This window comes from Pollicipes pollicipes, unplaced genomic scaffold (genome assembly GCF_011947565.3).
Source record: "Pollicipes pollicipes isolate AB1234 unplaced genomic scaffold, Ppol_2.1 Scaffold_2555;HRSCAF=2994_pilon_pilon_pilon, whole genome shotgun sequence".
Lineage (NCBI taxonomy): Eukaryota > Metazoa > Arthropoda > Thecostraca > Pollicipedomorpha > Pollicipedidae > Pollicipes > Pollicipes pollicipes.
Genome location: NW_023596136.1, coordinates 23,569,832 through 23,595,688, shown reverse-complemented (window position 1 = coordinate 23,595,688; position 25,857 = coordinate 23,569,832). Strand labels below are relative to the sequence as shown.

Genomic DNA, 25,857 nt, shown 5'->3' with positions numbered 1-25,857 from the left:
CAATAGAGGCTGTATTAAGATGCACTTCTTATCTATCGTTACATTAAACATCACAGGGCTGGCTTTGTTTGCAGTGCAAGTCTTCTAGAAGATTTTCATTAATCATTAATGAAGTTCACGCTCATAAGACCTGGCTACCGAGGCGTATTAAGAATTAAATCTGAATTTAATAAAGAATTAAAATCTGAGGGAGCATGATGAAAAAGATTGGAAAGCCCGATCTTGAAAACATTGTAACCATAACCGTATATAGATTATAAGCAGCGTATGTTATGCGAGGTAGCCTATTTCAATTCAAATGAGCTGAACGTGGTGTCGTTGTCTTTGCCGCTGGTTCGCAATGACCTTATACAGATGAGCCTGTGGCCAGCATGGCAGTTGTGTTATGAGCAAGAGTGTTGGAACGTCCCAAGAATTTGGAGCGCCAAGCCCCGTTTTGAAGTTGATTCTTCCCACGCAGGGCCAGAGGGTCAACGTCAAGCTTTCACATAACGGAAGGCTTTCGCCGCGTCCCCACCCTTACGCAGCTACTGCAGCTATGGCGTTGAAGAATGTGTGTCGCATTGTGTCCCAGTCAGTCACAGCGTTGAGACAATGCTGCGTGACATCGCGTTCCATGTAACGAAAATCGCTAAACCCCTATCGTCTACACGGCGCACAGCTCCTCGACGACACGCTTCTATCGGTCTTGCCGGCGCCATCTGATCGTCTCGAGCTTTCAACCCTAGCGTCCCAGGCGGCCCCCTGGGCCGTTATCCGCAGACCGACGTCATCTATATCACGTTTGTTCAGCCCCACGCGGCTCTCGCCCAAACCGGCCCGGCCTTTCTCGCCGTCCCCAAATCGGAGCCGACGACCTGCGTCTATCGCCGGTCGACGGCGGCGTTTTTCTTCGCGCCGCTCCCCGGCCGCTCCCTATCGTCGCGAGTCGCTCCCGGGAGACTGATCAGGGCCAGTGACCGCCCCCCTCTCCCCCCCCCCACCCGACCCCGTCCCGATCAATCGGTATGGCTATCAATGGGGGCGGCGGCCCGGCCCCGGTCGCCCAATGATGCATGACCGCACGGTTCAGCCCTCTGCCTCGTCCCCGCAGTCGGCGGCGGCCGAATGAGAGCAGGCGTCTGGCGGCAGCCTTCTGCTGGTGGCCCTGCCACGGCTCCCGCCCAGCGACTTCACGGCGATGATTGGCTGTTGTCTCCCGTCTGCTGGTTACCGTCTGGATATTTCGTTGTTGCGGTGCCGATTCTGTTCGGACTCTGTTTTGGGATTTCCGTGTTTTGGGGCCGTCTGGTGGTATTTGTTTGGGATTTCTGTGTTGTGGTGCCCATCCCTTTGGACTACCGTTTGAAGGCCCCTGTGTTTTGGTGCCGTCTGGTGTTTCTTTGGGGATTTCGTGTGTTGTGGTGCCCTCCGTTTTGAGCGAGCGTTTGAAGCTGGTCTTTGTTTGGTGCCGTCTGTTGGATTTCGTTTGGGGATTTCTGCGTCGTGGTGGTCCATCTGCTTTGGGCTCCCGTTGGACGGTGCTGCCGTCTTAGTGCGGTCTGGTGGTGACCGTTTGGTGGAGGCCATTTGGTGGTCCCTGCGTGTAGTTCTCGTTTCGTCGAGCCCGTCAGGTACTTCGGTCTGGTGTCCCCATATTCTGCTTCCGGTCTGCTGGCTCCTTTAGCTATTTCTGATCGTGGGTGTTTATCTGTGGGTTACCCCTTGCTGGCCTCCACCCGACCACTCAGATCTAGAGCTGGCGTCTGGTGTACTCCGTCTGGGGGCCTTTGCCATATGCTCTGGTGTATAACTTCCTCGCCTGCCGTGTTCCGTTTTATGAATTCCGTCAGGCGAATTCTGTCCGGTGTTCCCCTCTGGTGGCTTATGTCGGGTGGATCCCCTCTGGTGGCTTATGTCGGGTAGTTCCCCCTCTGGTGGCTTATGTAGGGTGGTTCCCCTCTGGTGGCTTGTCAGGTGGTTCCCGCCGGGTGGCTTATGTCGAGTGGTTCCCCTCTGGTGGCTTATGTGGGGTGGTTCCCGCCGGGTGGTTCCTCATAGGTGGTTTCTTTCGGGTTTTCTATCGATAATTTCTGTCAGGTGGTTACTGTCGGGATAGTCTCTTTCGGGGATTTTTATCGGATGGTTTCTGTAGGAATGGTTCCTGTCGGGGGGTTTCTGGCGGGCAGTTTCTGTCCTTGGTTCGTGCCCAGCGACTCCCGTCTGGTAGTTTTCCTCTAATGGTCCCCGTCTGCTGACTCCCGTCGTTGGCTGCCGTCTGCTGGCTCCCGTCGTTGACCGCCGTCAAGTGACTTATGCCTGCCAGTTTCCGTCTGACAGCTCCCGTCCGGTGCGCGCTCTGCTGGCTCCCGTCGTTAACTGCCGTCAAGTGACCTATGCCTGCCAGTTTCCGTCTGGCAGCTCTCGTCCGGTGTGCGCTCTGCTGGCTCCCGTCGTTGACTGCCGTCAGGCGACCCACGCCTACTTGTTCCCGTTTGACATCTCCCGTCTGACAGCTCCCATCCGGTGCGCTGTCTGCTGGTTCCTGTCTGGTGCCTCCCGTCTGGGGCAGCCCTGCCCGGGCGCTTCGGCCGGAGTCGGGGCCCAACTGGCGCCCACCGGCTGTTCCGGTACATTGACCGCCGCCGGGGAGACGGCGACGGCGGCCTCATGCCGACAGCCCTGGCTGGCCGAACACAGCAGCCAGATCGGCACCAGGAATTGGAAATGAGCCTTGATGGAACCATTCGGCTGCATGGAAATCTCTGTGGTAGTTTTGGAAGACCGCTGGCTTATTCTGCCGGGTCGGGCTGGGAATATATTAAACATAACAAGCCTCGAGGAGCCGCGTTATTCGTGCTTTGCGTCGTCAGGCCCGTATAGCTCCACCTCCAGCGAGGATGTAACTTTTCTCGTGTGCTTCAGGTCTTAAACAGCCAAAAACTGTGTGGAGCAGACAGCACTCTTAGAACTCCTAAAAAGCACACATTAAAGGAGCATAGGATCTTGCCAAAACAAAACGTAACTTTGCTTGACGCGACGTATGCACATGCAACGTCAAAACGAAAGATATCCTCAAGTTTTTGAGATGTAATGCAAATGAGGGGAACACGGATTGCTTGTTACCTTTACACATAAATTACACCGATCTTCCGCTGAGATCAGCATGGAAACCTTGCATTTTGCTCCAACATTTTGAGCCAAACGCCACGGGGGGCCTTGAGTTAACTTACGTTTCACCTTGTTTTCACTTTAAGCCAACCCACGTGCGCTTGAGATGGCTTGTGTTCACCTTGTACATGTGATCCAAGCTATTTCACTGCGAACTATCAGCAACCATAGACCGGGCACAAGCGAAGTGAAACACTGCAAAGATGCGCCCAGGGCTGATAGGACTGTCTGTGGATCTGAGCTCAATTTAACATATCTCGTTATCTTGCTTTCATTCTGGCCTAAAAGCCATCTGTTCCCTTGGGTGTAAGCCCAACTGCGTTCCAAAACATTTGAAATGCGTGGCATAAGTTGGCGGTGCCGTGCTGGATCTAGGCGTCAAGCTAAATTACAATTTGATAGACTGCGAACAAACTATGTAATAAGCCGAAGGGCAAGGTAGATGTTCAAATTCTCGAGATCCTCAGGCTGTTACCCACCACCCGCCTCATTATTGCTGGAGCATGTAGCTCCGAAAGTCTTAGAGCAGCAGCTGAAATTCTGCCTGCTGTCAGAACAAAGGGCAGCGCCAATAATCTATTGGACTATTTGTATTTGAAACTTCCACTAACGGAACTTCACACCCCAACACTGCACCATGCCCGGCCGGGTGGTAGACTAGTATTGCACCCACACTTCGGCTCTCTGAGCAGCCTGAGCGGTCTTCAGCGGCCGTATTTGGCCTGAAGAGGACCCCGGCGTTGCCGGGGCGTCCTCAGCGGTCCCCGAGCGCCACTCCAGTGGCGGCAGAGCGGCTGACACAGCCGGCAGCCGCCTCGCGCCGGCGACCAGGCCGCGGTCGGGTCCAGTCGAGACCGACCGCGGCCCAGCCGCAGTACCCCCCCCCCCCCCCCCCCCCCCCCCACCCACCTTCACCCTGCCGGCCGCGGTACCCCCCGCCGGCCGCAGTATCCTCCGCCGGCCACAGTACCCCCGCCGGTTGCAGTACTCCCCGCCGGCCTCAGTACCCCCGCTGGCCGCAGAACCTACCACCGGCCGCAGTAGCCCTGACGCAGTACGCCCCGCCGGCCGCAGTACCCCCCGCCGGCCGAAGTACCCCGCCGGGCGCAGCCCCCCCCCCCCCTTCCCCTCCCGCCGGCCGCAGTACCCCCGCGGACAGCCCGGTGCGGCGGCGGCGGTGCAGGGCTGCGTCCGACCATACAGCTCGCCCCCGGGGCAGGCAACGGTGGCCGGCAGTGCGGCGCCGCGGCCCGGACGGACGGCGCGTGCGGCCGCGGCAATGGCGGCGGCGCGTGCCCTTTGCAGCGCCATCCTGCTGGCGGCGCTGGGCCGACCGGACTCTCTCGCAAGGTATGCGCAGCTGGTGGGTTCACCTGCTATGACGACCCTCTCGCAGTTTATGTGGGTCAAAGCTGTCCATATACAAACCGACGTTTTGTGAGTGGAATCCCTTCATGGTGGTCATTTGATTAAGTGCTCCTAGTGTTGCTGCATGTACTCAATCGATCTGCGACGTATACGGACATCCCATGAATGATTGATGCGCTCCGATCAGTCACCTCTGGCTCACACAGATGCATAACCGCGTTAGCCTCGTGAACAATCATTACATGGCTCGCTTAAGTTAGGGTCGGAAAAATCATGAGCTTCCACTAGCCGTTTTGGGTGTTTGCGGTACCGACGGAATGACAAGGAACGTGGATGGGCGATGGGGGGTGGGGATAAAGGGCGGTGTGGTGTAAGGGGATTTATAACAAGATTTAAAGGAAGCGTTGTACTTTTGAAATGTATTACACACCAACATTTTGGCGATGAGTGCCTGGGGTATTTATCACGTGCTTAACCTAAAAGGTGAGCCTGGTCACTCGAAGTAAAGAGTAAGCAGTTGGATAATGGTTTGATTTCAAACAGAGTAGCTGGTGAAAGATGTAAACAGTGATATTTCACTTCTAGTATGGCGGGGACCATAATGTGCAGGTGGGTAATCCGTCAGAACAAGTCGCCCCAGAGGATTTTACGGTTTGGGTAAATCCATGAGTGCCCAAATGTAGTAGGTAACGGGTTGACTTAATTACCGACTTGGGGAAAATTAAAGGGACGAAGACGGATGGGTAAGGCGTTTGCAAAATGTCGTGTAGATTCTTCAAAGTGTTACTATAAAATACTGCTAATTGTGCTTCCTTTAGTCACGATTAACTCCATTCACACTACTTTTTCAATTATAAGCACAAAGAGTACGTTTCGGCGTAAACTCTGGAAACCTTTTCATATGTAGAGCTTAGCGCTGAGCGACTCGAACGGACGTGTAATTGGATGGCATAGCTGACAGCAAATGGGCAGCGTATGGGGAAGGGCACAACCCTTTTGGATAGCGGGTGGATCAGGTCAGGAAAATCTGACCTGTGAAGACCTCTACCGCCCCGTGAAGATCTCTTCCTACACACGTGGCAGCGAGATTGTAGCTCTGGCGATGACTTACGGTGACGTAATTATGTGTCGAAACCTTAAGCACCACGGTTGGCGCTGGATTGGAATTATCTGAACCTCGTATCATAAGCGAGTAACGTACCAGCATTCACACAAATTGTGACGGTGACGATGTGGTCGGAAAGTGCGTATGGTAAACAGGCATTTTTGCCTGACCTGGGTAAAGCAAACTAAGATTGTAGTGTATAAGACATGCGTTTTTTTAAAGCGGTAAGCAAAAAAGCCCGGTGAGAAAATTCCACAAGGATAACTAATTCAAATGGAATGCCAGAGTTCTTGGGAAAAATATAAGGGAACTGGCAACGCCGTCCAAATCAGCTCTCGAGGTGACGCCACCCCAACAAGGCAGCTTCACGCGATTTATTTTTCCCCTTTCAAGGTCTATATATTCGCGGCCAGTTAGTGCTTGGGCTGCTCAAGCCAAGCCAAGCCATGATAAGATCACTTGTGACTTTTGATTTGTTTTTGACTACAAAGGGCTACCTTAGACAAAAAATTGTTTTTTATGAAGATATTTCTCAGTACGTCATCATATGATTCCGTCGGGAAACGTCTTCATGGCATCAGAGCCACTGCCAGACAGGTCATGAGAGAATTGCCACTGTAGTGGACGGGTCGACTCTCTTGCATTGCTCCAACTTGCCGATAGGTGCCGGTGTTTTCTAGAACCTGTTTACTGCGCCCAGATATCGCTATTGTCTCATGTTTGGCCCGTTCTCTCGGTGTTGCTTCACATTTGTCCGCCATTATGTTTGGTTGTTGTTGCTTCCATTGACATGCTTGGTAAGGGTGCCACGTTTAAAGGCAATGTTTCAGGTTTGAAAAGATTGAAGCAAACATCAGACATGACATCAGAAACAAACACCATCAGTCAAGTTGGCTTATAGCTATTGGTATAATTTTTAAGTGGAAAGGACTGCATAATTCTCGGTTTAGTAACTTGTTTCTTAATGCGTCATCGTTCGACTACGTCATGGTTCTTTGCACAACATCGACTGAGAGCCCATTGACGGTCGTTATATCTGGACATTGTGCTGACGAATGCCAAATATGAACGCCTCGACAACTATGGCCTTGATCGTCGCATGGCTTATGAAATAACAGGATTTGAATGTCGTTTGTATGGCATCGAAAATGCCAAGGTAACTTTGAAATACTCCCTACCGAAATACTCTCCCCATTTTCGCAGGCGCATAGCCCCAAAAATAGAGGGGCTTAGGTCTTAAGAAGGGCAGGATGATGAACAGCACGGAAATGTCTTCAAGGTGGCCATTCCATTTCAAAACCACATATAAATGTGGAACACTGCCTTTAAGTTACTCCATTCCTTTTCTCATTCCCGTCACAACTCGCACCACTGCCCGAATTCCTGTATTATGTCGCACAAAACGTAGTTTGTGTTCGAAACTTGCGCTCAACGGGTTAAACTAGTTGAAAGCCAACTGACCTGCGCCAACGACTTCAAATATAACGTTAGCAGACTGGCCTTTGCTACCTGACTGTCATCCTTGGAGGCTACTGAGCGGACGCCAACCTACTGTACCACGGATCTTAACATCTGCTTGTCTGTCATGCGTGTCCTCACTAGCACGTCCAGGGACGTGTACACAAAGCGCCACATGTTTTGGTCTTCCATCTACTTCGCTCAGGCTGCTGGGTACTGCCTGTAGCGTTCACGCGAGGTCGTGCCACCTGCAAGGCCTCCCCAATCTGCCCCAGCGCACTGACTCCAGTCCGGCGCTCTGCGACCGTGCTGGTCAGACCTTTGCCCTGGGCCGATTAGACGCGGATTGGGGTCTGTTCAGGGCCGGTGTTAATCAGTCATGGTGTTGCCTTTGAATGCTGGCGGGGTTTTGGCACTGGTAGGGTGGACGTTGGCCGGTGGCTCCGCAAAAGCCCGCTGCGTGGAAGAGAATGTTCTAGACGGGCCATCTTTCAACTTCCGCGGTGCGCACCCTGTAACGGCGCCCAAGTAAACAACTTAATTGATCTGTCTTCTTGCTTCAAAAAGCTGGATTGATAGCGTGGACAACGAAAATGCTGGGCTTTGTGGGGGAAATGAAGTTAATGTCCAGATCCTATTTCGGTAGTTGAACAGGAAAGCAAACCGTTTATCATCGCCGCATCGGCAGAACATCTTCCGCACTATCAGCTGCGAGGCAGCACAAATGCCCAATGTATGTACTATCCGCCGTAAGTGAAAGGATCAGCGCTGTGTTTCGCAGTAGGCTTAATGGCACTCACATGGGGCTCACACTGAACTCAATCCGTCATACTGGTTGGTAATGATCGCAAAACCCCACTCAAGAGACCCGAGCTGCTCATGCTATTCAGTGGACAATGTTCATTAATGCAAGTACGTCACTGCTGATTTATGGTGGGCTCATAATTTTCACATTCATGGTGCTCCTGACCTCGATTCAGACGTTTTCAGAAAATGTATTTCTAGTGGAGAATGGGTATGTGGTCATGATGCCGTTAATTTAGGTCAGGCTGGTGCAGTTCGCTCTTGCTGACAATCTGCTTTTATACTCAAGGAACATTCCTACCGTCGCCAAACTTTTCCCGCTATCGCAATCAGCTAAATGATGATCTAACGCACACAGCCAGACACGTGTTCCGTTTTGCGTGCAAGTGGAATAGACCCAATCAACCTGGCTTCACACGACAAGTCCTGAATAAACAATCAGATCAAAAGCGCAGGAGTTGGAGCGCGAAAAGGGCCACGCATAGTGGATGATACACCAATCGATGTGTCGCAGTAGGGGTGACCCTGGGTCGCAGCAGGTGACCCTGCTATGACAGGCTGTGTGTGCTATCATTTGAATACTCGAAGCATTCTTGTCTTCTCATCTCCTTACGAGATTTCCTGGTCGGTCTGTATGTGACTCAGACAGGCATGTAGGTACATGGCAGACGCTGGAACGGGGCTGTATCCTGAACTACTGTCACATAAATTTATTATTGTCGCCTAAATTGGCCATGGAAACCTATACTTCGATCGGGCCTCATCCCAATTAGTTCCGACCGCGGTCGACTCTTATTCGTTGCAAACTCGGGACTCGGAAACAGCTGATGCACCGAGACAGAGTCGAAGTGGGGCTGCTGAAGAGAGGCTCAGCACGAAACCGCGTGAGACTGCCGTGTCGTCAGCGCCGTAACCACTCACGGTCCGGGCGGCCTGATCTTAACCACGGCCGTGCAAGGAGGCGCCGCGTGCTGAAATATCCGGCGAGCTCACCTGTCTGGAAACCGAGCTGGTGGTGCAGATAACTCAGTCGGGTGATCGCGTGACCAGCCATCACTTATGCCGGCTATTACCGTGCATCGGCGCCTACAGCGCGAAATTACATCATTCAGGTTCGTGGATGTGTGCTGGCACCGGGAGCGGATTACGGAAGCTGAGTATTCCATCCAAGCTGGGTGTTTGGAAATTTGATTTGGAATGATTTGTGTCGAACACCTGCAAATGATGTGCATTTGCAGGCAAGACCACTGACAATGCAACTGTATTATCAATGATGTAAAATTCGTCTGACGAGCTGGTAGAGCTGTGGGAGCGTCGGGGCGACTTACTGCACACCAGACACCAATCCAAACGTTATAGATCTGGGCGGCCGAGGTTGAGGGGTGTTCGTAGCTGATAAGTGCCGTTGGAATACCGTTTCCAGCTGGGTGATATGCTCCTGTAATACCTTAGACGTTTTTTCTTCACAGATTCTTCGTAGTTCTGTCAACTCATCTGATGTCGTATATTAACCGATATTGGCTGTACCGAATATGATGCTGCAGGACTCTCCCATTTTCCGGCAACGACTCTTATACAGCTCTTTGGGGAGATCGCTGTCGCCGATTCAACTTCTCAAAAAGTTTTTATTCAGCGTCGACCTCAGCGTGACTTAGAAACATACAACAATGTTGTGCACATAGTTCGATACAGGCGCAACTGCGTCCGTGCATAAACGCTCTCGTTGACTTTTATTTAGCTGTGCATTTAGCTATTTATTCAGCTGTTTATGTTAGGAAAGTGATGTGAATGAGGGAGCTTCAAATTAAATGCTTGACTGGTTATTCCGTGAGGACGTAGAACGACCAACGTAGTCTACGTGTTACTGGACCTCAAATGTCACTGTAACATCCGCTAAGAAAACCATTCGAATTGAGTAAACGTCATGCTTAAAACGGGAGCTCCGGTGTCTGGGCGCACGGACTGGTTTAATTTCAAATGTTCAATAGATGAGATTGCATGGTGCAATAGCAATTTTGCAACCTGTAGGCATAATTCATTTTTTACATTTCCTTAAAAGAATATATGATTTGGGGCCAGCGAAATTTTCCTTCCCACCAACGATATATTGCCTAGCCTGGCCAGAGCACACCGTGCCAAATGCAGCATTGATCGCCTGTGAACCATTAGTGAACTCTAAGCGCCCACAGCCGCTTCCAAAATGTCGGCTCTATGCATGCGTCCATGTATAAGTGATGGGGAAGGCAGCCTTCCATGGGAATATTGTGCCTCACATTGGCATTCGGTAGAAATATGCCTCTAACTTTTGTTCAGCAACTGGCCATCTGTCAAAGCAAGAGCTTGCATTGTTCGCTGACAGTTTTACCGTCAAAGTTGGCACAGCGAGGACGGCTTGACGGGCTTTGTTACGGGGTTACGGGTTTGCGGGTCCCGAACCGGAACGGGAAGAAAACAAGCTCAGTAAGCTGTAAAATGAAACAGTATCCTTAAAACCTAACATCTAAGGGTATCCTGACATGCATAGGTCGCACATGCTGCCAATTTAGATCGTCTTTACCTTCCCGTTAAGCTGTTTTTAAGCTGGCAAACTAACCTACACCTAACAGCCCATAAAGACAGAATGCGATTCGGCTGTCGCGATATGTCGCATATCGGGCTGATTAATTTGATGGGTTGAAACTTTCATCAAAGCTCATATGCGTGTTCTTCATACCTGGTAGGGCCGATGGAAAAAGATAAGCACAACCCTCTACGGCTAATTGGCTAAAGCGAAGCATTTCCATTCCAAAAGTAAGATTCGTTAAGGTGCTGTGAAAGAGACGCGTGACGTTGCACTTGTCTCTGTTTTTCAAACCAGCGTTCAACCTATCTTCTTTGCTCGCAGCCCACACAGTAATGCCCATCTACAGCAAATAGGGTATTTGAGCGCTACATCCTCCCCGGGGAGGTACAGCGCTATTTGGGAGTTCATTTTCCGTCAGCGCCGGTCGTTAGGTTCTTGACACTGCAGAAGAAGACGGCATGTGAAATTCACGGGGTGCTGGTAGTGTAGTGGTTAAGGTGCCTGCGTCAACCACTGCGCGTCTGGGAAACAGAGGTGGGGGATTCGATTGCTTGTGGTGCCCGCCCTTCCTGCCAGGGCGAGAGGCAGGCGATGCCATATAGTCTCAGCAGCTGAGTGCGTCGTAAAGCCCCAATGAGACATGCATACGCACACGCACAGGCACACACACACACACACGCACGCACACGCACGCACGCACAAGCACGCACACACGCACACGCAAGCACGCACGCACGCACGCACGCACGCACGCACGCACGCACACGTGAAATTCACAAAGATGCTAAGATTGTATGGCGATAACGCCCTTTCCGAGACAAACTGGTGCGTCCGCGGGTGCCTGCGCTGTGGAGGAGGGTAGGAAGAGCACGCGGGCCCGCCACGGTCGGTGGAGTGAAAACACGGACTCTCCCCCTCACCAAAAATCGTGTTCAAATATCGTTCGAAAGAGCGATGCACACCATGCCTTGGGCCCGCGGGCAGAATAGAGGCCAGCCCAGTTCCCAAAGGTTCCACTGTCACAAACTCGTGGTACAAAACCATCCTGAGTAAACATCTCCTTCAGGCCATCGCGAAACACACGCCTCTGAGAAAGACGCGCGACCGTTTCGCTCTTGACCACCACAGCGCCCGCCTCATCGCGCCGCTGTTGCGACTGAAACTCTGACTGACAACATCGAGCTGCTGAAGCAGCCTCCGTACTCCTCGGACCCCGCCCCAAATGAATTCTGATTGCTCCTTCCAAAGAAGCGGCGCCTTCGGGGGCGACGCCTCCCACCGTGGTCCGCAGTGGCATCGACCGTGTTACATTACGGCACATGTACGCCCGCTCAGAGCTTGGGTGAGCCCTTGCCACGCATATATATATGTATATATATATATATATATATATATATATATATATATATAAATACGTGCATATCTGTACTTTTTTGGCGGCTGTGGATCAAGTATGAAGCTGCCATTTTTTTCTGTCAGCTTGATGAAACTTCCATTTTAGTTTCTCATCCCTGCTCTTCCGCCACCCAGCTTTAAAGTCTGGGAAGACTGGTCTTCAGTTTTCGAGAAAAACATGGACCGAGTTCGACCAGATCTTCGCCACAATAGCTGCCAGCGAGCTGTCCGAATGGCATCAGGGAGAAAGCCGTAATTGGTGGGGCCTGACATATCGGGGATCAAATCAATTGGAAGGGACGCTGCGAAGATTGCATTGGATTCAGCTTGGACAGATCTGTCTTGTAGTTGATCAAAACCCATAAGCGACGTCGCCTCAATCAGAAGCTGTGCGAACGTACATGACATCCCGCGACACGGGCGTCTGATAAAGGCATTGTCAGCACGTTCGGTCCCAGTCGGAGGCGCTGGGTCGACTCGGCCTGAGTGGCGACCTCTGGCTGGCGGCCGGCCGACGGGCGCCGGTGCTCGGCCCCGATCGGCGCCGCTCCCGGCCCCGCCGCCGTCGGCGGCCACCGGACTCATCGGTTCCGACGGCGGCCCATCGGCTCCGGGCCGCTGACGTATCGGCCCGGTCTCCTCGCGCCAATTGCCTCTGCCGTTGACGGAGACGGGCGGCGCGCGCGCGGACGCCGCCGCAGAAAAAGACGCGCCCCCGGCGGCCGCGCGCGCGGACGCCTTTGTCCTCAGTGTGGAAGCGCGGGAATCCTTCAGGCGGAGCGCTGACGGCCGGATAAAAAGCCGGGAGCGGCTGGGCGCCGTATCTCTCGGATCCAGCGCGCCACGGCTGCCGCAGGAGCGCCGGCACCGCCCCAACGGCAGCCGCCGGCCGGCCGCTCCCATCGGTCATGACGTACCGTGCTTTTTACCGACGCGTGTCGCCGGCCCCAGAAGCGACGATCGACGATCCGCGGGGACGGTGGCCGGTTGCCGCGAGCGATGCCGGTGGCGGAGTGCCAGGAATGCCAGTTCTGGCCAGACATGACATTACCTGCTCATTATTTGCCCATGTATTTGCTCATTACCTGCCCATTACCTGCATTACCTGACATTACTTGCTCGACGCCGTTTCGACCAATTTCGTTGCGTGAGAAATTACGGAAGATATCGATGTTTGGGAGCTTGGTGTTATGGCTCTTGGCATTTTCAGAACCGCATTATGAATGCTTTTTGGTGGCTGCACAATGTGCACGTGCTTCACATCACATTTATCTGCATGCTAACTAGGTCTCATGTAATGTCTAAATAATGTCAGGGTAATGTCTTGTACACGCATGCTATGTACAAGACATTACCCCCAGCATACTAAACGAATATGTCGCCATCACCTTTTCCGCCCACAGATTCGTCAGGATGGAGCATTGTGTTTGATATTTTGGGCGCTTCTTCAGCTGGCGGCAACTGGTCCGAATGCTTGGAGAACTCTGCCAGCTCATATGACTTGAATACGATTTACAGGCCCGGAGCACACGTCTTCTTCAGACATCACTGCGAATATCTCAGATAACATACAACCGATGTCTAGAATTGCGTGGGATTGCGACCGGAAGATGAGACGGCTCCATCGGCCCTTTCAGCCGCCATATTGATTTTATGATCGGAGAGAAGCGTCTGAAGGAAAGGCACGCTTGGGTGGCTACGTTAAATCCTTCAGCAGAGGGAAATGCCTCCCGCGCTGCATCCATCCCCAGCGATACGGCGTTGAGTTTCGCTGAGATATTACTGCAATAATTTAATCCGGCCAGCAGTCTTGAAATTTGACCCTACGATTCCCCTGAGGCTATAACCTCAGGGCACAGCGCCACTGAGCCAGGAATTAGAAAGTGGCTTCGATCTCCAACAAATTACCCGCTGTGACAGAAGCTCTCAAGGCGACAAAGTCGTGCCGCGAGATTTATGGGCAAATCTGGCGGCACCTCCTCTTCCGGATAGGTTTCAGCGAAATTGAAACTGGGCAGACTCTGCGCTCCTCTTGCCACACGCCTACGGCAATCCGTCAGGTTAGCACTGCGCGCTCCCCGCGTTCGACCGGCGAATAATTTCACACCACCTCCTCGGCGGCCACGGTGAGACTATGCTGAGTCTGGACGGGATGTGGCAGGCGTCGTGTGGCCTACGGCCTCAGTCTTCCAGGATTCAGCGCTGTCCTTCCACCTACGGCGCTGCGCACGGCGAGGAGACTGGCCAGGACGCCGGCCGCGCCAAGAGAAAGCCCGAACATTGGGATAAGCTGTTTCGAATGATAGCTAGTGCAGAATGTGTAGTGTTCGTAATGCTTTACAGTTTATGCGACTTTTAAGAAAACGTAACGCCCAAAACAACGAAAAGGACCAAAACAAATTAAAAGCATTGACCGCCGCCACGTCGCTCTGATTGCCTCCCCGCCGCTCTGACTACTTCCCCGCCGCTCTGACTGACTCCCCGTTGCTCTGGCTGCCTCCCGCCGCTCTGGCTGCCTCCCGCCGCTATCAATGCCCGCCTCCCCGCCACACTGACAGCCACCCCCTCCACAGGTCCGGGTCAGCCGCCGCGGATCACCGAGCACCCGTCGGACGCGACCGTGCCGCGCCTTAGCCCCGTGACCTTGAACTGCCAGGCGGCCGGGTCACCGCCGCCGGCCGTCCGCTGGGTCAAGGACGGCCGGCGACTGGCGGCAAACACGGCGCACCGCGTGCTGCTTCCGCGCGGCTCGCTCTTCTTCCTGAGCGTGCGCCGCCGCGACGCCGGCGTCTACTGGTGCGTGGCCGACAACAGGCACGGCCGCGATGCGAGCCGCAACGCCACGCTCGTGGTGGCAGGTCAGTGACGGCGCCTGCCCCGCCGACTCGCGAGAGAGGAGGGGTGGGGGCAGGGGGTGAGATGCGCGTCGTCCCTGGCCGGCCGGCGGTTGGAAACGGGCTGTGTGCGGTAGTGCTGGCAGATTTGTGCTTGATTTTGTTCGGATGGAATTTATTCGGAATCTGATTAAAAGTGAATGGAGTTGAATCCGGATTCGACTGAAACCAAAAGTCGGATCGAATGAAGTCGGATTATTATTTGTGCCCACTGCAGACAGGCACCAGTCCGGCTGCGGCCCCACCACGTCTTGAATGGCCAGGTTTTCCATAGCGTGCAAGTGTTTTGATCGTGGTCACTTGCTCATGAACGACAGGTAACTGCATAGTTTCTTGCAACTCAGCTGTCGAGAACAAGGTAACCTTTGCAGGGGTACGGCACGCTTCCCTCCGACTCCAGACGAAAACTGTTCATCCAGGAAAGACAGAAATCGTTGCCTATCACCCACGCCAGGAAAGGATCTGAGCTTTTCACAAGCATATCAATTCTCTTACAGGCACGTAATCCATCAAGGTGCCCGTTTCCAGAGTTCTAATCCTGTTTCAGGTAGAGAGCCTGAGCAGGTTCAGTCCCACTCCCAAATCCAATGGCAGGAGAAAAATCACCGGGGCGATTGGTCTCATCTATCGCGTGGTGGGGGAAACGTCGGTGGTCTGAGAGCGATTCCGCGCGCCTGGCGGTCCCGCCTCCCAGACAATGAGTTTCCGCGCCACCGCGCGCGCCGGCCCGAGGGAAGCCCAAGGGTCGGCAGGCCAACGTGGCACGTCTGCCCGGTTTTACGGCGGCGTGGGCGTGCTTTTACGACAGGTGGTCGGATCGAAGGCGACGATCAAGCCCGTGGTAGGCGTGAGGGGGATTGGTGGCCGGACGGCAGACAGACCGGAGACAAACAGAGGCGGTTCGGACTTCGAAGACGTACCCAAGCGGTCGGTATCGGGGCGCCTCTCAGCAGGCGGACATCGACCGCCGCCGGCCAGTGCCATGCAGCCAGCTTGTGTCTTCGCCGTCAGCCTCCTCAACCAGCGTTTTGTCCCGCGGCTGAAGATCTCTCCTGTCCATGTGGTGATACCAGGTCCGAAAACCGCCATCGTGCGGATGAGCCGACTCGTGGATCACGCGCGGTCGGACGGGATGTGGCCATAGATCGCTCGTTCGCGGACGGGCGGCAGGAAGTGCTAAGTGGGCGGCCGCTGATCGCGCCAGATAGAGCCCGTCGGCCGGCAGCAGCGCGGCCCAAACGTCCCATGAGGGCGCTGGTGCGTAAGCGCGATGGCTCGCTTCCAGGGCAGCTTCAGCGCGCCCGGAGCTGGAGTTGGAGCGGAACTGGAAGTCCGTGATGGTGTGGGAATCGTCGCGCTCGGCAGTAGCGCTGGACTGTGATGTCCGCTTCGTTTCTTCCGCTATGGCCACTGGAGTCAACTTGGGGCTCGCGACATCAATGTGTGGTCATGTGGAATCAGACGCCGCCTGTTGGACTCTCGGATGGGTGGAGTTCCCGGAGTTCTCCTAGCCCAACACAGCTGGGGTGCTGCAGGGGCGGAGCGGCCAGTGTCTGGGCACTAGGTGTCCGGGCACTGTCCGGCCGGTGTCCGGGCGCGAGGTGTCCGGACACTGTCCGGCCGGTGTCCGGGCGTTAGGTGTCTGGACGCTGTCCGGCCGGTGTCCGGTCGCTAGGACTAGCCCACTACACGACGCTGGGCCGGTGCCTCCGCCGCCCCCATGACCCGGTGGTGCGGCCCCGATCCGGGCGGGAGCAGGGCCCGCTGTGTATCGATTCACGGCGCGGCTCCGCGGGGGGCGCGGCGGCGCCCCTGTCCGCCCGCCTCCCGCGAATTTCCGGCCTCTTCCCCTGTACATCCATTACATCGGCAAACAATGAGAGCGAGAGAGAAGGAGAGGGGATAGAGTGGCCGGCGGTATCGCCTTGGCTCTATCTCAGCCCCAGTCCATGTTGTGGAGCTGTTGACGACCTTACATGTGGTGATGGCAGCTGGGTGACGGAGAACGCGTCCACGCATGGAGGCGTGGCCACGGCAGGCTACAGGCTACTGACAGCGGGTATATATCCTTAATATTTGAAATCGGCTAAGACTGAAGGGAAATGTAGTAGTAACGTGAGATATAGATGAAATATGATATTCAGCACCTGTGGCGTAAAATGTGCGGCCAAGCGCTTACCTTATTGCCAAGCATATGAGTGGGCATTTTGGTGAAATTATTCATATGCTTTAAGCTGATTAATAAGGAATGCAACGCACTGGTGGCGACGTATGTCCCATCGACGCTGCACATGGTTGTTGCCAACCTCTAAAGGCAATTACTACGTCTGTTGCTTTATTGATTCAAGGTTTTAGGGGCAAGTTTGTTTAGATCCGAACACGACAAAAGTTTTTGCATTGCATTATCAGCTGGTGGCAACTTTCACGACAGGCTCTTGTGTAATGCTTTCCTAGAGGCCATTTGCGGCATTTAGGCGAATTTCGTTCGCCTAAAATTAATGAAAACATGCTACGCTTACCCGGTATAGCTTTGCATTAGTTTTATCACTTATATTTCATTCTCACAACGGCGGTACACGTGTGACTTTTGTGTCGGTTATTTTGGATGACGTATCGGGTCATGAAGAGGTGCACAAAGTATGGTAATGGTGACAAGAAAATATGAGCGGCGAAACCCACTAAAGGGGCGAGCCGGCCTGGGTGCATTCTGCCCGGACTGACGGTGCTCTGCCTATCGGGGAGCACCTCAGGTGACGGCGATCTAGGATACGTCAATGTTGAATCCAACTGAGAAGAGACGACGTAAGACGACATGGGCCAAATGGTCTTAATAAGAACACAAACCATTCCAAAGAAGGTGAGGGGGTCCATATTTCCCGTATGAATGTATTTGGGTATTGAATAATATTTTGAGCGAACAAGACACTTGCATTGCAGCATAGCGGTGGTAGGCTTTACTGCAGCAATGTATGCTGTGTTTATACACTTAGATAATTGCATATGCATGTCGCTGACAGGTTATTAGCCCATCGGTGTTCCAGTCTCCTTCCATAAAAACACTTGGACGCATGACGCTGCTGCACAGGAGCGACAGGCGAATGACCGGCTGGGGCGGCGAGGGGATTATTGGCACTGGAAGTGATGGAGAACGCGCGACGTGGTCTCATTTGTGATGTTCAGCGACTGGGAGCACGGAGATGTGCCTTCGACGAGGGCTCTCGCCTGCGCTCAGCGCAGTGCCTGACATCTCTCCCCGGCTCCCGGCGAGCAGAGTGATATGAGTTGGAGGCTCTTATTCTGACAATAACCGGCTTTCATTATAACAGGAGGTGCCAGGTAAACGATATAAAGTATTGTTTATCAAGAAAATATTGACTTTATTGGCAAAACCTGATGTTTCAAGTTTGCGGAAAAACCCGAGGAGCTCAAGACCTTCCTTGGCAATATTGAACAGGGCTTATTGGGTACAATGCATCTGGCGAACACCACCGGGCGTGTGCCAAATTTCCGGAAGCAATTGGGCTTCACACCTCAAACAGGACCTCTATCCCTGGCTCAATGCATAAACTAATAGCCCGTATATCTACCGCTGGCTAAATCTTGATGGAACTGACATGGTGGTATTTTGAATGTGTATTTGGCAGATATGAGGATTACCCTGCGAAATATCCCAATGAAACCCCCAAAATAAGTATTCAAATGTCCTTGGTCTAACTAATAAAACCCGCGACCAGACATGTGCATGGAAGAGTTAAAACATAAATGATGCTGGTTCTGCCAAAAACCTTTCCGGATTATGCAAGCAGATTATCTACAACGAAGAAAAATCAGGCATTTTTATAGGCATAGATGAAACTAGCATGCAGAGGAAGATGGCTGGAAAGTCTCCATTTGCGTATTGATGGTTTTGCTCATCACCTTGCGGGTGAGAAGCATATGCATACTGGATTGCAAAATAATTGTGCCAGTTACACTAAACGTATACGACTTCTGTAACGAGCTGTCATAAAGCCCATCTCGCATATTTCTTACGCGTGTTGCTGCATGAATGCAATCGGGCTGTGGCTGCGTGAACACTTAATTTAGCTACATTTATGCCAATAAGTCATCTTTTTCGGCGAAGTTTGACAAAAAAGAGGGGTTTCCTGCCCTGGCGTTGCACACCGATCGCTCGCGCCGACATGCTCCCACTCAGACGAGAGAAACTTGTGCTTGCATATCCCATGATGACCGCTTTGGCCGGGCACAAATATGACGTTTATTCGGATACGCTAGCCAAATAAAACAAACTAAACCACCAAGTAAAAACTATAAAAATCAAACCAAATCAAGTGTTCAGCTAGCTTTCCTAAGCTTGAATCCCGTGCTTAGTTGATTTTCGTCTTATTGAAATAGATGCACATCTATTTATATCTTATTGTATTCAATTACATTTAAGCATGCATTTTATTATTCAAACGCGCATATTATTATACTCAAGCCTGCACATCCAGATGCCCGAACGCCGAAATTAAACAGAAAGGTGATTGATCACTTCCGACGGTGATTATCATGGTGATGGATATACGCCAGGTGATTTATTTATGTTAAAGTCTGAGAGGTGTCGTATTAAACCATACGGTTGAGGTGGTGTGGCTTATCCTTTACAATTCACCACAGCTGTGAATGGCAAGCGCCACGTCAATAATGCAAACATGAACAGTACCAGCGTGAACGAGGCACATGCAAGTTGATGGCGGCAAATTCTGCTGTGTTCGGGTATATGACGCAAATTACACTTAAGAGTGATCTAGGTGTCACTGAATGTGACAGACTCTGATGTCTCTGATGTGAACCCAGTGAATTCAACCTGAACCCTGTGACGTGCCTGGTCATCGCACAATTGAAGTCCGTCGTGTTTATAAACGCTGATCGAGAACTTAAGTGCAGTGAGTGGTGGTTACTTTGCTTCGGCTTGCCTTTCAGCAGAGGTGTGATCATTTACCGTTACATGCTTACGCGTCTCGAACGCCAAGCCACGTAAAGGCACAGGCAATTTTTTTTCCATGCCGTCTGCGGCAAACTGCTGCAGAACGACTGCCGCTGTTCAAGGTCAGCCAGTTACATTGCGGGCTTCTATTGGTTGTGTTATGGGCTCTTATTGGTCGCTTGCAATAGGTTAGGTATTGTGACGTCACATGATCTTGCATCGCGTCACGTGCAAACGCTAGGTTGGCAGCTATGACTGTATATGTTATATTCTGGAAGATTGCTTGTCACATTTGCGCCATCATTTTATCACTTTTATCTCTTCAAATTCAGCTCAGTTATGTTGAACAGGGCTTACGACAAGCCAGATTAGGTCAATACAATAGGTCTGGAGCTGGGAAAGGCGCTTTGCGTCGTAAGCCAATCGGGGCCTTTGGATTGATCCTGGAGGCAGAGAGGTGCGAGCTACCGGTGGGCAGCCGGCCGAGCGGATGCGGCCGGATATGATAAGGAACGCAATTTCAGTGGAGAGACGGAGCCGGAAATGGTTCTTGGAGGAGAAGAATAGGTGGCTCTCAGTCACGTAGGAGCAGATCTGTGGCTGCACAGCTTCGCAAGGCGAGGAGGTCAGAATCAGTGGAGCGGCGTCTAGGATTGACGGCCCCGGAAGGAGAGTGCCGGGGTTGACGCAGGCTTGTGATGCTGGCAATATCTGAGGGTGTGGTCGCGCGCGTAACGATTACAAACTGCCGTCTCTGATGGAGAGCTGTCCAATGTAGCCATTAAAGACATCCATTTCTTATTTGGTGTTACTGCAATTTGGTTTCGGCCACAGCGACAGGTTCAGTGACAGTTGACTATCAATACCAACTTGTCATTCGCACACAACTCAGGCCTTGGCAACACCATAAGGTGCTCCCAGTGCCACCGACCTCGCTTGTAGGCTCTTCTCCACAGGCGCGCAGGTCGGGAGAGCCCGCTCCGCCAGCGCCGCTGGACAGCGCACCTGTTGGCCCGTCTTCGGCGGAAGGCGCCGAACAGCTCCCCAGAGTGGCACGCGTCAAGTGGAGCTCGCACGCCCAGACAGGCTATAACGGCGACCGCAAATGAGCGGCGCCTCAGGGCTGACGGCAACGGCGCGCACGTCCTGCCGCGCTGCTGCCAGGGGAGACATCGCCGTGTCGCGGCGCGGTGCGCTGTACAAAGCGGTCCGTATTTCGGGACGACCGTAGTCCGCCTTCGCGTATCCAGCGGGGTTAGACCACATTCGGGCCGCGAAGCTGACCAGAAATTAACACATTAGCCGGGCATAAACGGTAAGAGCTGGGCATTACAACAGCGATTAGCCGGCGGGAGTAGAGGTGGGACAGCTCACTCGAGGTCTCTCAAGTCCTGGGGTTCAGAGCGGCCCCAGTCAGTGACTGCCCAGCTCGAAAAAAGCGTGCATGATTTTTACGTGTGGCGCGCACATGCAGATGGGCTGGACTCTGGAGTCGTACTCTACCAGATTTTTTCCTCATACTTCCCAAATATTGGTGTTTACAGTGGGCCGTGTAGTGGGCCGAGTGCGCCCAGAATGTGGTCAATGTCGTGTCGCGCCGTACAGGCTGTGCTTCCAGTCTGCCGGTACAGCGGAGTATGACGACAGGTCCAGACCACTGGCGGAAAAGTCCACAGTGGTACTAAGCTTACCTCTGTTCTGATCCGGCTGCAGCAAGAAACGTTTGAAGCGCGCTACAAGGATGCATGGGAACCTCTGATCATGAGTTTCTTACATCGCTTTTGACGCTTCTGGCACATGGGGCACGTCAGCTTTTCTCCTCCGTCAAGCACCGCTTCCATGGTAAAAAGGTCAAAGGTAAACCACAACTTACTGAGCTCAACTTCTAGCCACCAGGCACAGCGCAATATGCGTTAGAGCACACAACGGTACGTTATCAGTCTTAATTACCAGGTCAAGGTGCTTTGTATTATCTCTGTCAGGGAGTTGGGAGTAATGCGAGGTTAGCGTGTTATTTGGCTCGTGCTTTGTCAGCCCGGTGTGACGTGTCGGTTTTCGGTGGCGCTTTTACGCGTTTTTGGTTTTATGTTGCTTCTAAATAACCCCCGACCTCTCGTTACGTATCCGACTGATGCGCACCACAGCTTCAGGACGAGATTAATGAGGATGATAATATGAAAGCTGCTGACAGTACCAGGATGACGCAAATAAACGTCACGTTGCATGCAAACACAACGGACCTGGAGACGGCCAGTAGAACGTATGAGACGGTGCTGTGCGCATGTTGATAATCATGGCTAAGAAAATGCCATGCATGGTGTAGGAAAGAAATATCCTGATGCGGCGACACCCACATCATCTTTCTCCCGATCCTTTTTTCTCGTTTCTCGCCCCTCTTCCTCCCTCGTTTTTGCTTCACGTAACCCCGGGACGTCACGCGTCATTACGGCTTGCCTGGCACTGTGTCCGTTCCGGTCGGGACAGCGCCGCGGTGATCCCCCTCTTCCGGAGCTGTGTCCAGCCTGAAGACACTGCAGTCCCACCCCGCTTGGTGGTGCCCTCTCACGGCTCTGTTCTTCCTGGTATCCCTCTCTCTGGTTGCTCCGTCCTGCCTGCAGAAGCCATCTCGCGGCCCTTCTAGGCTCGGGTATTTTGTTCCGGCGACTCTGCTCACACGACACCCTCTCGCGCGACCCTGCTTTGCTTTTGTTTGGACGCTCTGCCCCGGTATCGTTATGTCGGGGTATCACCGCTCCGTCCGTCCCGTTATGTCGGGGGACCGCCGCTCCGTCTGTCCCGCTAAGTCGGGGTATCACCGCTCCGTCCGTCCCGTTATGTCGGGGGACCGCCGCTCCGTCCGTCCCGTTATGTCGGGGGACCGCCGCTCCGTCTGTCCCGCTACGTCGGGGTATCACCGCTCCGTCCGTCCCGCTATGGCGGGGTATCACCACTCCGTCCGTCCGCTATGTCGGGGCACCGCCGCTCTGTCCGTGCCGCCATATCGGAGGACCGCCGCACGGCCCGCCACAGTAGCCGCCGGCCGGAACAGACCACCATCAAGTCGGCCTGCCCGTCCGCGCCGTTTCTTCTGACATCCCTCACTAGTCACCCCCTCCCTCCCCCCCCCCCCCGCTGCGACCCGCCGCAGCAATCCGCATCCATTCAGCGGCAAGCTCAGCCGAGCGGCACAGCGCCACCGCCGGCCGCCGACGGCCCGTCATCTCCCTCGTTTCTCCCCGCGGGAGGGGGCACGGACTGACGCATCATGTCACCGACTCCCGGGGAGCAGTCGTAAAGCTGCGGGCAGCCGCGCTGTCGTCCTTACGACGAGAGGCTCCATTTGGCGCGCTGGGTCGCGTCCGCTGACCACCGCCGCGATGTTGTCGGACGCCGCGTGTTCATCATGATCTTTCTTACACACGCCATTTGGGACGCCTGTCAATAGGTGGATTTCATGCATTGCTGCAGCCGCGAGCTGCGGGAAGCAGCGGCGGCGGCTGAAACATCAAAGCATGTACAGCGCAGCCCGCATAATCAACATTGTTGCCATTCTGTCGCTCCTCCAGCATCGTAAGACGCCCATCTTCTTCAGAGGAAGCCATGCAGCGGGGTTGAAGCTCCGGAAGCCGAGAAGCCGATTAGCGGGACGGCCCGGTGGTGTCCGTCGCAGCATGGGGGCGGCCCGGTGGTGTCCGTCACAGCACGGGGCGGCCCGGTGGTGTCCGTCGCAGCACGCGGCGGCCCGGTGCGCGCCTGGCTGCAGTGCCACCGAGTCAGCCTCACCGGCTGTGTGGCGTTGCAGTGCTGCGGGAGGAGTTCCGGGTGCGGCCGCTGGATGCGGAGGTGACGGCTGGAGAGCGGGTCACTCTGGCGTGCTCACCACCCAAGGGCGACCCTCCGCCGACCGTGCGCTGGCTGCGAGACGACACCGGGCTGGACCTCACGGCCAACGACAGGTACAGGCGGTGATGTCCGACGACAGGTGCAGCCGGGGCTGATGTCCGGCGGCAGGCACAGCCGGGGCTAATGCCCGACGGCAGGTACAGACGGGGCTGATATCCGACGGCAGGTACAGACGGGGCTGATGTCCGACAGCAGGTACAGACGGGGCTGATGTCCAACAGCAGGAACAGACGGGGCTGATGTCCGGCGGCAGGTACAGACGGGGCTGACGTCCGACGGCAGATACAGACGGGGCTGATGTCCGACAGCAGGTACAGATGGGGCTAATGTCCGACGGCAGGTAGAGACGGGGCTAATGCCCGACGGCAGGTACCCGGAGGTCTGGTGCTCAGCGGCAGGTACAGGGCGGGCATGACGCACGACTACTGGTACGAGATATATCGCATCACGTCCGACAACAGGTGCAGGGAAAATCACATCTCACGTCCAGCGACAGCTGCCGAAGAGTTTCGACTTGTATGTGACCGGCACGGGACGAGCTTTATCTCTTGTGTGAGGACAGGTTCTGACACTGACGTTTTCAAGCTTAATGTCTGATGTCGGACGGTCTGGCCCATTTCATGCTTAACAATAGGCACGAAACTGTTTCCGCATGCCATTGTCGGGCACAAGGCACCTTTCAGTACCTTTGCCTACAAAGCTGCGTGTTAAGGTACACGTTGATCCCTCCTGGCCCAAACGTAACGCCGGCTGAAGCCTGTTGTGAACTACTAGACGTGATATGAAGTGGCGTGACGTCATCCCAGGTATCACCTGGCCGGCGAGGGTGACCTGGTGATAGAGAACGTGACCCAGCACGACGCCGGAAACTACGTGTGCGAGGCCAGGAACTATGCACAGATGAAGCGACTCTCGGCGGCCGCTCGGCTCACTGTACGAGGTACGTGATTCACCGCCGAGGGGGTGAGGGGGGTACACAGGGGGCAGGTCATTGGAAACACGGCGGTGAGTTGGAGGAGTCACTAGAGACACGTTGGGTGGGCTGGAGGCCATCACTGGTGGTGAAGACCACAGGCGAGACGATGGGTGGACTGGGGCAGGATCTGCCGGCGAGACGGTGGGTGGGCTGGAGCAAGATCTGCCGGCGAGACGGTGGGTGGGCTGGAGCAAGATCTGCCGGCGAGACGGTGGGTGGGCTGGAGTAGGATCTGCCGGCGAGACGGTGGGTGGGCTGGAGCAAGATCTGCCGGCGAGACGGTGGGTGGGCTGGAGTAGGATCCGCCGGCGAGACGGTGGGTGGGCTTGAGCAGGATCCGCTGGCGAGACGGTGCGCGGGTTGGAGCAGGATCTGCCGCAGTGTAAGGGTGACCCTGGCCGAGGTATCTTCAGCTCAAAGCGCGGGAGCTTGACCGGCGTCTTGGCGTCACGCTCATGTTGTCATGCTTGCTATACGGCATAAAAAACAGAAAGTTTTAGTGCCATGCGTTATTTTTTGTCTGATCTCGCTCAGAGAAGGCTTCATGTGCAAAACGGTGGAATAGGACAGAACGTCGCAGTAATTCAAAGATAAATGGAAGTTTTAAGATGGTTGACTATTTTTGAGGATGAAAGGCTAAGCACCGTGCCAAAAATTACAACACTCCACTACAGAGCGACGACATAGCATTCGCGCACTCAGCCAACTGCGCTGCTTACTTTGTTGGATCTTGTTGACCCTCGGCCTCTGGATTTTGTTCTGTCCGGCGACTAGCACTCGTGGTTCCACCCGTGGCGCCGACGGCCCGCTAAGGGGAGCCGCGGCTAGAACCCCGCTTCGGCCCTGCTGGGATGGGGTCATAACTAAAAGCGCTTCGTTTAAAAACGAAAAGGCTAGCGACGCGCTGGTTCGTTTCATCTTCCATAAGAGCTCGTTTCACTTATTTTCCCTTGAAGAAATGGACTTCATAAATTTTTATGCGCAGGCGGCGTTTGTTTGCGTCGGTGACAGTTGGCCACGGCGCTCTGCCTCGCTCTCCTCCCCCTCTCTCCATCTCTCCCTCTCTCTCCCTCCCCGACCCTCTCTGCCCGGCGTGTTTTCTACCCCGCGGGAGAGCAGGCGGGGCGCGTGAGGCTGACGGCGCTGCTGATGTTGATCCCGCCAGCTGGTTGGCATGCAAAGGGTGGCGGATCAGCGGAATCAATGGCGTCCGGGGACGGTGGCAGGCCGACGGAAAATGCGCCGCGATTTAGATAGAGGCATCGCGCGAGG

At 54.1% G+C, this 25,857-nt stretch overlaps 2 protein-coding genes across 2 annotated transcripts in view; both read left to right on the top strand.

Moving 5' to 3' along the window:
- Positions 1-2,710, top strand: part of LOC119099319 (roundabout homolog 1) — a 27,915-nt gene extending 25,205 nt beyond the window's left edge. The window contains exon 8 of the mRNA XM_037222455.1: positions 2,450-2,710. Coding sequence (XP_037078350.1) covers positions 2,450-2,710 — 261 coding nt within the window. The remainder of the gene's footprint in view (positions 1-2,449) is intronic.
- Positions 2,711-3,787: 1,077 nt separating this feature from the next.
- The window catches only part of LOC119099309 (roundabout homolog 1), a 33,214-nt gene continuing 11,144 nt past the window's right edge, over positions 3,788-25,857 (top strand). The window contains exons 1-5 of the mRNA XM_037222445.1: positions 3,788-3,794; positions 4,456-4,500; positions 14,417-14,701; positions 23,509-23,662; positions 24,416-24,549. Coding sequence (XP_037078340.1) covers positions 3,788-3,794; positions 4,456-4,500; positions 14,417-14,701; positions 23,509-23,662; positions 24,416-24,549 — 625 coding nt within the window. The remainder of the gene's footprint in view (positions 3,795-4,455; positions 4,501-14,416; positions 14,702-23,508; positions 23,663-24,415; positions 24,550-25,857) is intronic.